The sequence below is a fragment of the Ictidomys tridecemlineatus genome, chromosome 10 (assembly GCF_052094955.1).
Source record: "Ictidomys tridecemlineatus isolate mIctTri1 chromosome 10, mIctTri1.hap1, whole genome shotgun sequence".
Lineage (NCBI taxonomy): Eukaryota > Metazoa > Chordata > Mammalia > Rodentia > Sciuridae > Ictidomys > Ictidomys tridecemlineatus.
In genome coordinates this window covers 99,616,911-99,631,512 of record NC_135486.1, presented here as the reverse complement: position 1 = coordinate 99,631,512, position 14,602 = coordinate 99,616,911, and the positions used below count along the sequence as shown (strand labels likewise).

Here is a 14,602-nt window from a genome sequence, read left to right as displayed (position 1 = left end):
CTCTGGCCACAAGACTCTTGAGAGGACCATGAGGAGTCTTTAGCCACAATTCCGCGTTTCTGCCATTGCCACTCCAGTCAGTTTCAAACAACCTTCCTACCCAGTCTGAAGATAACAAGGCACACTTACCATTTCCTGGTTTTCAGGATTCTCAGAGTTCTCCTGTGAGTTGTTTTCAGCTTCTGTGTAGCACAGAAACCTGGGCTCCTTATCCAAGATGGAAAGCCTACAAAAACACTGAAAGAATGGTGGGCTCCAGACACAAAGGGAACAGACGACTGTGGAAGCCCTCCTCCTGATCACTGGCTGTGTGAGGATTGGACAGTTCTCACCTAAGACACTGATTTGATGAGGCTTCAGGCACTTCCTCCAACCTGAGCCAATTGGGCACAGAATCAAAGTTTGAATGACAGACTGCTTCATTTTATTGTTAAAAGACTAAGAATAGGGGTGGTAATATAGCTTACTCAGTAGAGTTCTTGTTTTTCTTATATAAGGCCATGGATTCAATCTCCTGGACAACACACACACACACACACACACACACACAGAAGAATAAGTAAAGGACTTTGGGGACTGGAATTATGGTTCAGTGGTAGAGTGCTTCCCTAGCATATGTGAGGTACTGGCTTAAACACCCAGCACCGCATTAAAAAACCAACCAACAAACAAACTAATAATGGTATTGTGTCCATCTACAGCAAAAACTATTTTAAAAAAAAGGACTCTGTATTTGACTTGTGCACCCTTACTACAGAAACCCGTAAACACTTTTTAGTATATAATACATACATATATGTCTTCAAACAAGATAAAAATTCTCCTGTGATGGGTTTTCAAGTAAATTATATTACAGGTATGATTCACAACCCTGAAAAATCCCCACCATCTATTATTATTATTATTATTATTATTATTATTATTATTATTATTATTATTATTATTATTTGCCCATGCAAAATTATGATGAATTTACAGCTAAAGAGAAGTGTATATAAAAAATAAAATATTAATAATTCTTTTGTTTCATATTTTCTTACTTAGTTTGCAATAGTAGGAATTAAACTCATAAGCCTCTATCACTGAATTACATTCTCAGCACTTTTTCTTCTTTGTTTTACGATAATGTCTTTCTCAGTTGTCAAGGCTAATCTCAAACTTGTGATTCTCATTCCTCAGCAACCTGTATCACTGGTATTGAAGTTCATGACCCTTCGCCAGGCTATTTTGTAATTTCCTTAAAAGTACAGTTTACACCTAATGGTACATGTCTGTAAGTCTAGTGAGTCCCAAGAATGAGGTAATTTCATTTTATTTTTATTTTTTATTTTTTAACCCATAGTGACTAAGATGCAAATATTTGCTTTTAGAGATTACACAGCACAACCATTAAATCATATACTACAGGGTCTATTTCTAGTGAATGAAAAAAGCATCAGGTACATAATGTTGTGTTGCAAAATCACATAAAATTTGGTTTCTTAAGAGTAGCACAGTAATGAGTATGTAACATATTCAGTTATATATGTATTCTAGATCATGAAAATAATATTAGTATGACTTCAGCACATATGGTTTCTGAAGTTGCAACCACACAGCAACTGAACAATGATCATTTGCCAGAATGTTGAGCTTGTCTGGGTACCTACCACCTGGAGATGGCTTTTAGAAATCCTAGGCAGAGGTCTTGTGTTCTGTTCATATGACTTTGCAGCATACATTTTGCTAAGGCATAATTGCAGAAGACTTCAGATGTTTAGATTTTATGATGAGGGATCCTACAAGAGTGGATTTTGGACAGTCCCATGATGCCTACAGATATGCTGTCTTGCTAATGCTTCTAGCAGGTTGTTTTTTATTATGCATTCAAGGTTATAAACACCCTGAATCAGTATATATTCAAGGTCATAAATATTTGCTTTTCAGAATTTATTCATTATGTAAAATGGTTGTAATGATTTTTTCATAAATACACACTCTCTCTCTCTCTCTCTCTCTCTCTCTATATATATATATATATATATATATATATATATGTATATATATATATATATATACTTTTCAAGTAAATTATTTATATATATATATATATACTTTTCAAGTAAATTATATTACAGGTATGAGTATTATATGCAAGAGAACCCCTGACTGGTTTGTTTGTATCTCTGTATGGTTTATATGTATATAGTATGAGGCAGGATCTGAGAGCTGAAAGGTGTGTGCTGTCTGGGGATATGGCCACCTCAACATAAGCATGAATACTATGCCTTATATGTCTCATGTACTTCAAACACTAGTGACCCAACTCTTGCTTCCTGGATCTAATCTGCCTCAAACCAACTGACTTAGTCTGTAGGATCTTTTGCAGGTGAGAGATACCTGAGCCCTGATATATTAGTAATGATGGTTGGGGAATGGGGAGCACCTATGGCAATCAAGAAATATATAACACTGAGATGCCACAGTCCTATTAGAATGGACCCTATGAAGAGTTGAGATATGATGGGATGCATTTCCTTTAAACTTAAAGAAGGCTTCTGATTGCATTCTGGGTTTAACAAGAACCTATCAAGTTGAACTGTCAATGACAATTTGAAGCCTAGGCCTCAGCCCCTGGTTATGGAAAAAAGTAGTAGCAGTGGCACTGATGACTTGTACAAATAGCCTATGGAGTTATGTGCATCGTTTAGGGCCCCAGAGTGAATGATTTCTATTGATGTGACAGCAAAAACTAACACAAAGCTAGGTGTGGTGGTTCACACCTGTAATCCCACCTGCTCAGGAGGCTGAGGCAAGAAGAACCCGAGTTCAAAGCCACTACCAGTAAAAGTGAAGTGCTAAGAAACTCAGTGAGATTATGCTTCTATATAAAATACAAAAAAAGGCCTGGGGATGTGGCTCAGGGGTTAAATACCCTGAGTTCAATCTCCATTACCAAAAAAAAAAAATGACAAATGTGTATGAGAAACTGACAGAATTAGAAAATTTCAAGACAAACAAGAGGCCTACAAAGCCAGAAAGTAGAGGAGGATCTGTGTACTTTAAAAATACCCATCAAATATCCCCATAGTGCTGTTTTAGTCTAAGGAGGAGAAGAATTAAGTCCAGCAAATACAGTCAATGGTGATGCATAAAATGAAACAAGAGCAGTCAGTGGCTTCATTGAACTACTGGAAGGGCCGGCCCAGGTATCCAATTTCATCATATTTAACCTATCAAGTAGAATTTCTGTACTTATAAAAATAATTAACAGAGAGAGCAAGAGATCCCCTGACTGCTTTGTTAGTATGTCTGTATGGTTTAGAGATGAATAGCATTCTGTGTAGTGCCCTGAAAATGGAGAGGTCAGTACTGTTCCTTACAGCAAAAGTTATAAAATACTCAATGGAATGTTTTTATAGGGCCAAATGTGACTGAGTATATTAGAAGGTGGCAGGGTTTCCAGAGTGCTGAACAAGGTCATAAACACATTGATTCAGTGTATATACTCAAGGTTATAAACATTTCCTTGAGTTCATGCACTTACTTAGGTACAATGTTGGCAATGTGCCTTCTTTGTCTGACTTGCAGTTAAAAAAAGAAGTTCTATAAAATAACTTAGGGGACTGAGGGCTAGAAGCTAGAGGCTGGCTAGAGATTATTGCTGCCTTAAAATAAAGCAACCCTACAATCACGCCTGCTCCTCACATCTTCTTTTAACTGCTTGAACCCTAAACCTTGTTTGCTGGGGCTGAGCCCCTGCAGAGCAGCTACAGACCTGAAAATCATTTGTAATTTGATGATAATACAAACCCTTTGATTTAAAGCAAATTCCAAGGAGTATCATGTTTTTTGTTTGTTTTGTTTTGTTTTGTTTTTGTTTGTAGTTATACTCCCAGGTAGGATTTTTATAGTGGAGATTTGTGTATCATTCATTTTATAGACCACAGACACTGCTATATTATTTTCTCCCCTTAATTTTCTTCTGTGGGTTTTCATATTTTCAAATAAAAAAAAAACTCTCTTTTTTTTTTTTTTTGGAACAGGGATTTAACTCAGGGGCACTTGCACACTGAGTCACATCTAAAGACCAATTTTGTATTTTATTTAGAGACAGGCTCTTAAATAGTTTCTTACCACCTCACTCTTACTGAGACTGGCCTTGAATTCATGATTCTGTTGCCTCAGCCTCCAGAGCCACTGGGATTGCAAGGATGTGCCACTGCACCCAGCTTCAATTTACAAGACTATTGTAATACAGATACAGTCTTCTGGTTGCAGTATCCATAGCATGTTACTTTATTAACATGCCTGTAATAAAATATGACTGATTTCAAATATTTCCTTTGATAAGAAATTAAAAACATATTGTTGTTTCTTGATTTCTTCAATTCAGTTCTCAGCCTTTCCCAAGTATACTTCAAGTTCATGCTAGAAGTTTCATAAGTCTTTGTTTAAACATATTATTCCTATGGGGGGGGGAATAAAACAGTACCAAATGAACACAAATTCTGCCTTTATTTTATTTATTTACTTTTTTTGTAACTTTTGTGTATTTAATTCAGGGGTGCTTAAATACTGAGCTAAATCCCCGGATTTTTTTTTTTGTGTGTGTGTATGTGCATGTGTTGTTTTGGGTATTAAACCCAGGGCCCTGTGTGTACATGAGGCAAGCATTGTACCAATGGAGATATATCCTCAGTCCTTTTTCTCTTTTTTCTTTCTCTTTTTTTCTCAAAAGCTTTTAAATTTTTTTTATTTATTTTGAGACAATTTCTTGCTGAGTTGCTTAGGGCCTTTCCACATAATTGAGACTAGTTTTGAATTTGTGATCCTCCTACTTAAGGCTCCCAATTTTCTAGGATTATAGCCATTAGTCACAACATGTGGCTAATCCTGTTTTTTTAAATAATTGTTATTATTAACCTTCAAATAGAATAAAAAAAGAATGTTGAATCATGTGGTCTAGAGAAGATAGTTCTACCTGTGGAGTCAGGCTTATTTAGTTCTGAATTAAGTTTCTTAATAACTGTGAGCCTGCCGAGTGTGATGGCCCATACCTGCAATTCTAGTGATTTATGAGACTGAGTCAGTAAGATTGCAAGTTTGATAAAAGCTTAAGCAACTAAGAAGGAAATTGTCTCAAAATAAAAATGAAAATATAAAGAAAGAATCAGGAAGATAAATCAGAAATAATAATCCCCTCAGTTTAATTACCAATACCTGTCCCCACACACACTACTGGTGATGTTTTAAAAATGTTCTTTGACACTGAACAGCAGTATTGGCCTCATCTACTACAAAAGGCAGAATGATACTGACTGCCAAATTATCAGCAGTTCTTAACCCTCATCTGTATACAAAAAGTTGGTAATGTGCTTTTTTCTTCTACTCTAGCAAAAATGCAGGATTTGTGTCTCAAACTTGGATCAGGGCTCTTCTTATTTTATATGGTTAATGTTAAGCTGTGCTATAAATATCATCTATCAGGTACTCAGTCAGGAACCATTTTGAATGCTTTTGCTGTTGCTTTAAGAATGCCATCACCTCCATGAGAAAAGCCCACATTAGTTTAATCATGAGATACTCTGTGAAGGAGAATCAGGGTGATTCTTTTGGCAGCTAGATCACCCTATAATATTAAGTAATCTTATCAACCATCAGCTAAACACATGCAGCAAAAGTATCCCACATGTACTTAGCCTAAATGATGAACAATTGAAATGTAAGCTAGTAAGTTTAAAGTAATTAAAAACACATATGCCTACTGTATGAAAATGTCAAGATACAATCACATGTGCTACAGAAATGATTTGGAAAACAGCAGATATCTTATAGGTAGTGATTTCATTTTTTCTATTTTAAGATTCAAGTTGAATTTCTCACTATATGGTATTGAATTATTTAGAAATAGGTGAAGGCATCTTTGCCTTTTATTTGTGTTAATATTCTCACAGTACCCATTAGCAAAGAAAAGAAGACATCACAACTCTGACATTAGGCTAAGAATCAATGGAAAAACAAATTTTTCATTAATATGTTTATACTCTAGAGTCTGGGCTACTGAAAAATCTCATGATCTGACTCTCCACCTAATGAGATACAAATTCTTTGTGTTTACAGTGTGATATCTGAAATTAGAATGGATCTATCGTCAGCATCAAGTGAGAAACTATGCCCACATTTGTACATTTCTAGACTGAATCTGCCAGCTGTCTCAAAGTGCATCCATCATGTCTCCTTTCCTTTGGCTCTGATGAGAATATGTCCAGAAAGTGTATTCCACCTCCTAGGACATTAAAAGTAGTGGTCCAGGACTTTTACCTCACTGAGGTCAAGGAATTCATAGCTCTCAAACATGAAATTTGGATGCAGTAAACTGAGATATGCCTGAAACTTCAGGTAAATAGTGAATATTAAGATGATTTTCAAAAATACATATATTCATTAGTAAATTCTTATGGTCAATCTATGATAATATTCTGGATAAAGTGGCTTAAGTTATTACAATTAATTTTACATGTTCTTTTTTAACATAAATAATAGAAACAGTACAATAGCACTTGTGCCTAACAAATACTTTGATGGACATTGCTGTTTCAATGCATGGATTACAAATTGAAAACTCAAAAGACTTCTCCCTAAAATCAGAGAGCAGAATTTTGAATAAAATTCAAGGTATTTTTTTATCATGTAATGGGGAGGGGTTACCAGAGATTGAATTCAGGGGCAGTCCACTACTGAGTGACATCCTTAGCCCTATTTTGAATTTTATTTAGAAACAGAGTCTCACTGAGTTTACTTAGCACCTTCTGTAGAGGGTGGCTTTGACTCATTATTCTTCTGCCTCACCCTCCTGAGTTGCTGGGATTGAAGGTGTGCACGACCATGCCAAGCATCATCATATTTTATTTATGATAAATATATACTAAACTATAACTCATGAATTGAGTTGACCTTGTATACAGTCATAAATGCAAATGCAAGGTCATAGTACATTTTTTAGTTTTATTCATTTTATTTTCTTAATACATGATATTGGAATGCATTAAAATTCTTATTACACATATAGTGTACAATTTTTCATATCTTTGTATTCAGAGTATGTTCACTCCAATCTACACATTATACATGTACTTTTTTGTGCATTACAATTCTTATTACACATATATAGCAGAATTTTTAATATCTCTGTTTATATATAAAGTATGTTGTCACTCAATTCGAGTCTTCATCCATGTACTTTGGATAATTATGTCCATCGAATTCCACCACCATTGCTAATCTTCCGCCCCTGACTTTCCATCTTATCCTTTTGTCCTAATCCTCTCATGCTTCCCCTCCCTACCCAACTGAGTCAGTCTCCTCATATCAGAGAAAACATTCAGCACTGTTTTGTTGTTGTTTTTTTTTTCTTTTGTCACAGACTGGCTAACTTCACTTAGCATTTTCTTCTCCAATATCATCCATTTATTCTCTTTAATGCTAAGTAAAATTCCATTGTGTATATATGCCACAATTTTTTTTCCCATTGATCCACTGAAGGGCATCTAGGTTGGCTCAACAGTTTAGCTATCGTAAATTGTGCTGCTATAAGCATTTATATGGCTGTATTAATTTTTTGGGTAGTGTCCTAGGAGAAGGATAGCTGTGTCAAATTGTGATTCCATTCTCAGATTTTCAAGGAATCTCCATACTACTTTCTGCTGAGGGCCATTGCCAAGTAGGAATGATGCATTGAAATCCTTGCCAGCGTACCCCATGTTAAATGGACTTGCCTTGGAAATTTGCTGTGACCTTGCTTGTGTGACCCTGCTCAATGATCAGGGTGGATCCAGGATTAGGGTGTATCCTGCAGGTTTGAGGAAGTATCCCCGTCCTTGGGTTTAGGGTGTGCCCGGGGTTTAAGACTATAGGAGTTTTAGGGAAGTTGAAGGTTGAAGATTATTCCTGCTGGGAGTAGGGCGTGCCTGCTGCCTGAGTTCCCACTGAGTTCTCGTGGAGAGGAAGTATTTAGGATGAAAATTGTGCAGGAGATTATTTTTCCCCTGAACCTGTGTGGAGGCCGGTGTGAGTTCGAGATTAAAGAATTGCTGTTTGAAAAGCTGTGTGGTGCCTCGTGATTCTGTGCCAAGCCGAGACATTGGCATTTGGCAACTTTCCATATTGGCTATACCAATTGATCATAATACTTTTTTAAAAAAAATAACTGAAGCCTGAGGCTGTGCATTCAGTTCACAGTTACAGAAAAGAAAAAATAAGAAGTGGTGCATCTGTGCATTCAAGTAATACCAAGTACTTTAGAGATCATGGAAGGAGAATTCAAGGCTAGCATGAGGAAATTATTGAGAGTCCATTTCAAAGAAAGAAAGAAAGAAGTGGTCATGGGCATTTGAGCATTCATAGCAACATCCCCATTAGATTCAATGCCAGTATTTAAAAAAAAAGCAGCAGCCAATAACTTGTCATTTTATTCTGATTCATCCCTTGGTTGGATGCAATGAACTCAGAACGTATGTTCAGCCTGGGACAGGGCCTGAAACCATGTCCAATTACACACAGCCAGTGAATAGGGGATGGGATTGATTCCAAAGTCTGGTGCTGGGTTAGTATGGCAAGTCTGCCATTCTTCACATTCATTTCTAGGTTCCTTCTTCTATCCTCAGGAGCCCCATGCTTCTGTGCTACTCAGATGTTAAAGAACCATAGGGAGAAGTCTGGGCACTCTGAAAGCCAGAAACTGGTAAGTGTGCACTGGTATCTTGAGATTGTCGGAGATTGTTTGGGTTCACAAAGCTGGTGATACTGGACATTATAAATGGTATATGGGGACTCCTCATTGTTTTTTCAAGTGTCTGATGGCCACAGTGCTTTTCTGTGGCAGCTCAGCTCTTAGTTCAATCAGACCATTCTAGTGGAGTGTAGATCAGTAGCTAGACACTGGGCATCCTGTCACATCACTTTATGGTGTTTTTAGTCTTTTTCTGAAACCATGTATGGGCATCAGTGTGCCATAGCCCAGCATGTCCTCAGATTGTGTAATAAAGACTGGGATGATAATGGAGAAAACCCTAACTTTATGTACTCTGTTTAATCATAAAAATACATGTGGTTTGTAGGAGCCCCCATTTTTTCTTCCTTCTGAGCTCCCCAAATGTATGGAAAGTGGTATCTCAAATTCAGAAACCTGTCTTCCAGCCTAGCTCTCTATAAGTCCCAGGATACATTCTTACATTTCCAGAATTCTGTTCATATTCCCTTTTTTAAGGGGAACTGGGATATAACCAAGGAACACAGAAATCCTGAACCAAATCTCCAGATCTATTTTGTATTTTATTTATAGACAGAGTCTCACTGAGTTGCTTAGAAACTTGACCTTGCTGAGGCTGACGTTCAACTCATGCTCTTCCTTCTTCAGGCTCCCAAGACATTGTGAGATTTCAGGTGTGGGCATGTTTACATTTTTAGTGCTATCATTCTGTTCACATTTTTATTGCTATCATTCTGTCCTTCCTTTATCAATTATTTTTCCATGTTATATTTAAAATGAATGCAGTATTTCTAAGTTTAATTTTTTTCAAGAACTGAATGGAAGTGTTTAAAATTTTGGTTTCCCTTTGTGATCATTTTACGTAGGAGAAAATAAAGACAAGTGCAACCTGACAATTTGAAAAAATAATAACAAAAACCTGTCTTTCCTTCCTTCACCTTCCCAGGAATAGACATTTTATTACAACTTCTGATTTGAGATTTTTCCTTGAAGATTAATTGTATGATTTGTCCTCATTCCAACCTTCCATATTTGAATAGTTCTGGGTTTCATAACTTCCTGAAAAAAGTTTTGAATACATACCATGTTTAAAGTATTTGGGAGTGCCTAGGGATTATAATTCCATGAGACTTTTTCTTCTATATTATAGTATGAAGTATGCAGTAGAGGCTCTCAAGAGAATATTTGGAAGCCCTTCAGGTGGAAAGGATCTTTTAGTAATACAAGGCTGAAACCCTCTGGGAAACTGAAGTAGTGTGAACACACTCCTTTAAATGCAGATTTTTTTTCAATTAAGACATAATGTTTTTAGACTTATCACTCAAAACAGCAGGCTATGAGATTATTAGAAGTGATATGAAAGAGGAACAATGAGACAATCTGAAGAGAGACAGTGTCTCCTCATAGAGATGAAAAGAACAATGTGGCTATATGCACTCCAGTTTTATTGGGGATCTAAGAAAATTTTCTAAAGAGTCCTGCCCCAGTTCATTTCTTGAACTTGGACAGAGAGTAGAATAACATAAAAAAACTCAATACTATCATGGAAACTTTAGGTTAACTATGCCCATTCTCACCATTTCTATTTGAATTTTAAAGCACAAACTATTGTGAATTTTATGGATAAAAGGAACTATTCTTATTTCCTGAGATCTGGTGACAGAGTCAAAAGTCTCCCCTTTGGTATAACACTGGTTGCTCTTATAGACATTATATTGGGATTGTATTTATCTTGCATAAAATATTTTGTAGAAAAATATGACATGTCTTATTCAGTTAAGCTAGGCTATGTTGCAGGTGAATTGCTTCTTGAAAACGAAAGTATGGCATCAAGTTATTGGGCCCTTTTTATAGACTTTCTCTTAACCTTCTGCTTCTACTATTCACAACTTTCTGTTCCCTCTTAGTAATGTTCCAGTCATATATTTATTTGTTTGCTTATTTTTGGTACTGTGTATTGAAACTTGGGCTACTCAACCACTTAGCTAAATCACCAGCCATTTTAAATATTTTATTTTTTGAAGGTGTTTATAGTCTTGTGAGTTAAAGTCTTGCTGAATCACTTAGTGGCTCACTGAATTTCTGAAACTTGCTTTGAACCCATGACCCTCCACTTTCAACCTTTAAAGCTGCTGAAAATTCCCAGCCTACCCTTTACCCTGAAGGTACTTCAGTTCTTTGCCAGGTTTTATGAATAATTCTACAATGAAAATGGGAGTTCAGTGTCTTCTATAACAGGATGACTTCAATTTCTTTAGGTACATATCCAGAATTACTAATACTGAATCATTAGGCATTTTTAGTTTGAATTTTTTGCAGAATCTTAACACCATTTCCAGAAACATCTTTATTCTACGTATATTTGCAAAAACATTTGTACAAAATCCATGATAATATGAACAGGAGTACCTACTATCATTTAGATTTTTTTTCTTTTTTACTCCTAAGTATTTATTTATTGATTGATACTTATTTATTTATACTTACTTGCTTACTTACTTACTTACTTTATTTAGTTGTTGGCAGACAAAATGACTTATTTTATTTTTCATTTATGTTTATGTGATGCTGAGGATGAAATCCAATGCTTTGAACATTGAGGCGAGCATTCTACCACTCAGCCAAAACCCCAGCCCCTAAATTTTAGATTTTTATCTTAGCCATTCTAACAGCACTGTATAGGCTGCAGAAAATTAGCTAACTAACTAAAGCATTAAACTTCTAATATAATTTTGTTATATTCTAGATTGTCAAGTAGCCAGATGAAGAGTGTGCTCTAAATCTATTCTGGGTTAAAATAGGGATCTGTGATTTCTAACCCATTTTTTGCACTACTCCTGGAAATTTAAAATCTTGGAAATTGTTATGAACAATAAAAATCCAGTTGTTTCCAATATATGGAGATTTTTTACATGCTTAGTCACCTTTGCTTCTAGAGCTTGGAAGTTTAGGATATATCCCCTTGAGCAGAGAAGATAACCTTAAAAACTCAGTGCATGGACAAACTTATTTTGGAAACATTAGGTAGGCCTGAAATTATTAATGGAGTGGGCAAGAGTAGGTTGTGGCTCAGGAAGTGCTCAGCTCAGCTGTCAATTATTCTATCAGTGGTTTGCTGAATTTTGCCCTATTAAACATGTAATTGAAGCCAGAGAAAAACTCATGTTTTGGTAGCAAAACTTGGCCAAAATGGGTTTAGGGATACTTAACACCTTTGAGATGCACTTTCTCTGCCCTAATTGCAAGTGATGGAACACATGGAAAGACTTGCTTAGCCATAGAGGATTACCACTTTGTCATTTTTGGTACTTGCATATCACTTCTTCTCTAACCAATGGATAAATTAAGATTAAAATCACAGAACATTTTACAACAAGGGTATACATGATACGAATCCCCTTTATTCAAGGTGACATTGATTTTGGGAAAATTTCTTCCAAATATGTGGTACTTCACTCAGAAATTCTAATACCCATGTTTACCCCAGCTTTTTCTACTCTTTCAGAAGACAGGTATTTTCTCAGTTATTTAAGGTATCTAAGCTGCTCAACTCATTTATGACTTTGTCAAAGAGAAACACATACCATGAGTATATGTTTATATATGAGGGTCAGAAGCCTCATATTCTGCAGTATTTCTGTTGTGGTTTTGATGTGACATTGTCCCCATAAGTTAACAGTGAGACAATGAAAGAAGGTTTGTAGGAGAAAAGATTCGGTTGTAGCCTTAACATAATCAGTGAATTTATCTGTAAAGGACTTAACTTCATGGTAACTGAAGTGGCAGGTTGTGGCTGGAGAAGGTAGTTATTGAGGATGTAGCTTTGGAATTATATTTGCATATACCCCAAAATCAGAGGGTCTTTCACTGATTTGTGATTACTATGTGAGCTACTTCTTTCTGCCACACACTTCTGCCTTGATGTTCTGCCTCACCTTGAGTCCTTATGAATGAAGCCAGCCTTGTACGGAATAAGATCTCTTAAACTGTAAGCCTCCAAATAACCTTTTTCTCCTCTACAATTTATTATTGGGTTAGTTAGTCACAGTAGTGAAAAGCTGTCAAAACAAATTTCATCATCTAACTGTACAAGTTCTAACCTTAAAATCTACTATTTGTGATGAATTTAAACCCAGTACTTTAACTTGTTCTGTACACAAACTCTCAGGGAACTGTTCCCCCAGCACTAACCACTAATTTTAAATTGTATTTTATTATCTATTTACATCTAGTGTTATTTTTCATAGGACTAGATGTAGATCTTGCTCTTCACAATACAAAAGTTTACATGTTTATTCAATCATCTTTGTGTTTGGTTTGTATCATGACTTCTGGATCTTTATTATTGTATTACAGTTTTAAAATATACATCAGTTTCACTTAATGATACTACTATTCATTTGCTTTTCTATAGCAGAAGTTTTGGGGGTATTTTATACATACTTTTCTTCACAGATTAATTTAAATTAATTTAATTTAATTTTTTGCTTTACTCTCTTTCGGCATTGAAAGACAAGCATACCAAATTTTGATGAAAATATTATAGGTTACATTGAGGAAAAATTATTGTCTTTGGAATGCTGAGTTTTATCTAAACACATCATGTGTGTAATTGAGTCTTTATGTGCTTCTGGAAGTTTTTATTTTTATGTAAAATGTACATATTTTTTATTAAAACATGTATGTAGAGTGTAAAGTAGTACACAAATGTGACATTTGTAGAATAATGATGTGGTGTTTTGTACTGTTAGTTATACTGAATGTGCTGTGACAAAAATGTGTCTGAGTCATAGTAAACTTCCTCCTCACACTTTACTATTTATCTTATGTTAAATAGACTTTTTTTTATTCATCTTCCAAATTTTAGCTCTATAGAACAATACTAATGTATTTTTATATGTTCCTATGTTATACAGAGACAGATATTTCTATAAGTCAATGCTACTGGTGGGAAATTATTATGTGTATTAAATAGCCGCACAGGTTATAAAAACAGTTACCAACTTATACGCCATCGGTAGTTCATGATAATTTTTTATTTTACATCATCATCAATACTATTTATTTTTATGTTGATGTTATTTTAGTTTTTATTTCTCTAATTTCTTAAGGTGTTGAGCTTTTATGAGTATTGAACACTTCAATATTACCTATATAAAGAGGTTATTCAAGATGCTTGCTGTTATTTCTGGGTGTCATTAAATTTTTTATTAAGTATTTGGTCACATGTGAGGTCATTATTTTGTCTCACCTGTCACTTTGTATTTTTAATGGTGCCATTTCATGAATTGGTTATTTTAATGCACAATGTGTGAATTAAAAAAAAATTATTTGGAGATGGACACAATATCTCTGTTTTGTTCATTGATTTTTATGTGGTGCTGAGGATGAACACAGTGTCTCACATTTGTGAGGCAAGTGCTCCACCACCGAGATACAGCCCATCTCCAATTTATGAATTTATTAACACTTTGTTTTGTGTAACTTTTGGAAAAAAATAATTCTTTTTATTTGTCATTAAAAACTAATGGTGTATTTCTATGCAAAATTAGACCCCAGTCTTATTGTTGTTTTGAGAGAGGGGCTTTTTAGTAACACAAGCACCCCATTGTTTCAGAAGTTTCTTTTAGAAAGGATATCATTTTTCTACTTATCAGCAGTGAAAACTATCATTTATCATTGTCTAGTTTGTGTCTTTTTAAACATTTTCTTTTTTCAGCTCCACAGGTCTATTTATTCATAACATTTTAACATGTATACTGATTCCTCTAAGTTTATAACATATGGTAATCTGTGGCATAATGATTTTTTTGGTCAGTGATGAAAACTATTTATAGTGATAGCTACAACTTA

The 14,602-nt window shown here is 35.1% G+C and overlaps 1 protein-coding gene across 1 annotated transcript in view; it reads right to left on the bottom strand.

Moving 5' to 3' along the window:
- Nucleotides 1-13,764, bottom strand: part of LOC144367617 (uncharacterized) — a 59,372-nt gene extending 45,608 nt beyond the window's left edge. The window contains 1 exon segment of the mRNA XM_078024695.1: nt 13,750-13,764. Within this exon segment, the coding sequence (XP_077880821.1) occupies nt 13,750-13,764 (15 nt within the window).
- Nucleotides 13,765-14,602: the final 838 nt, after the last annotated feature.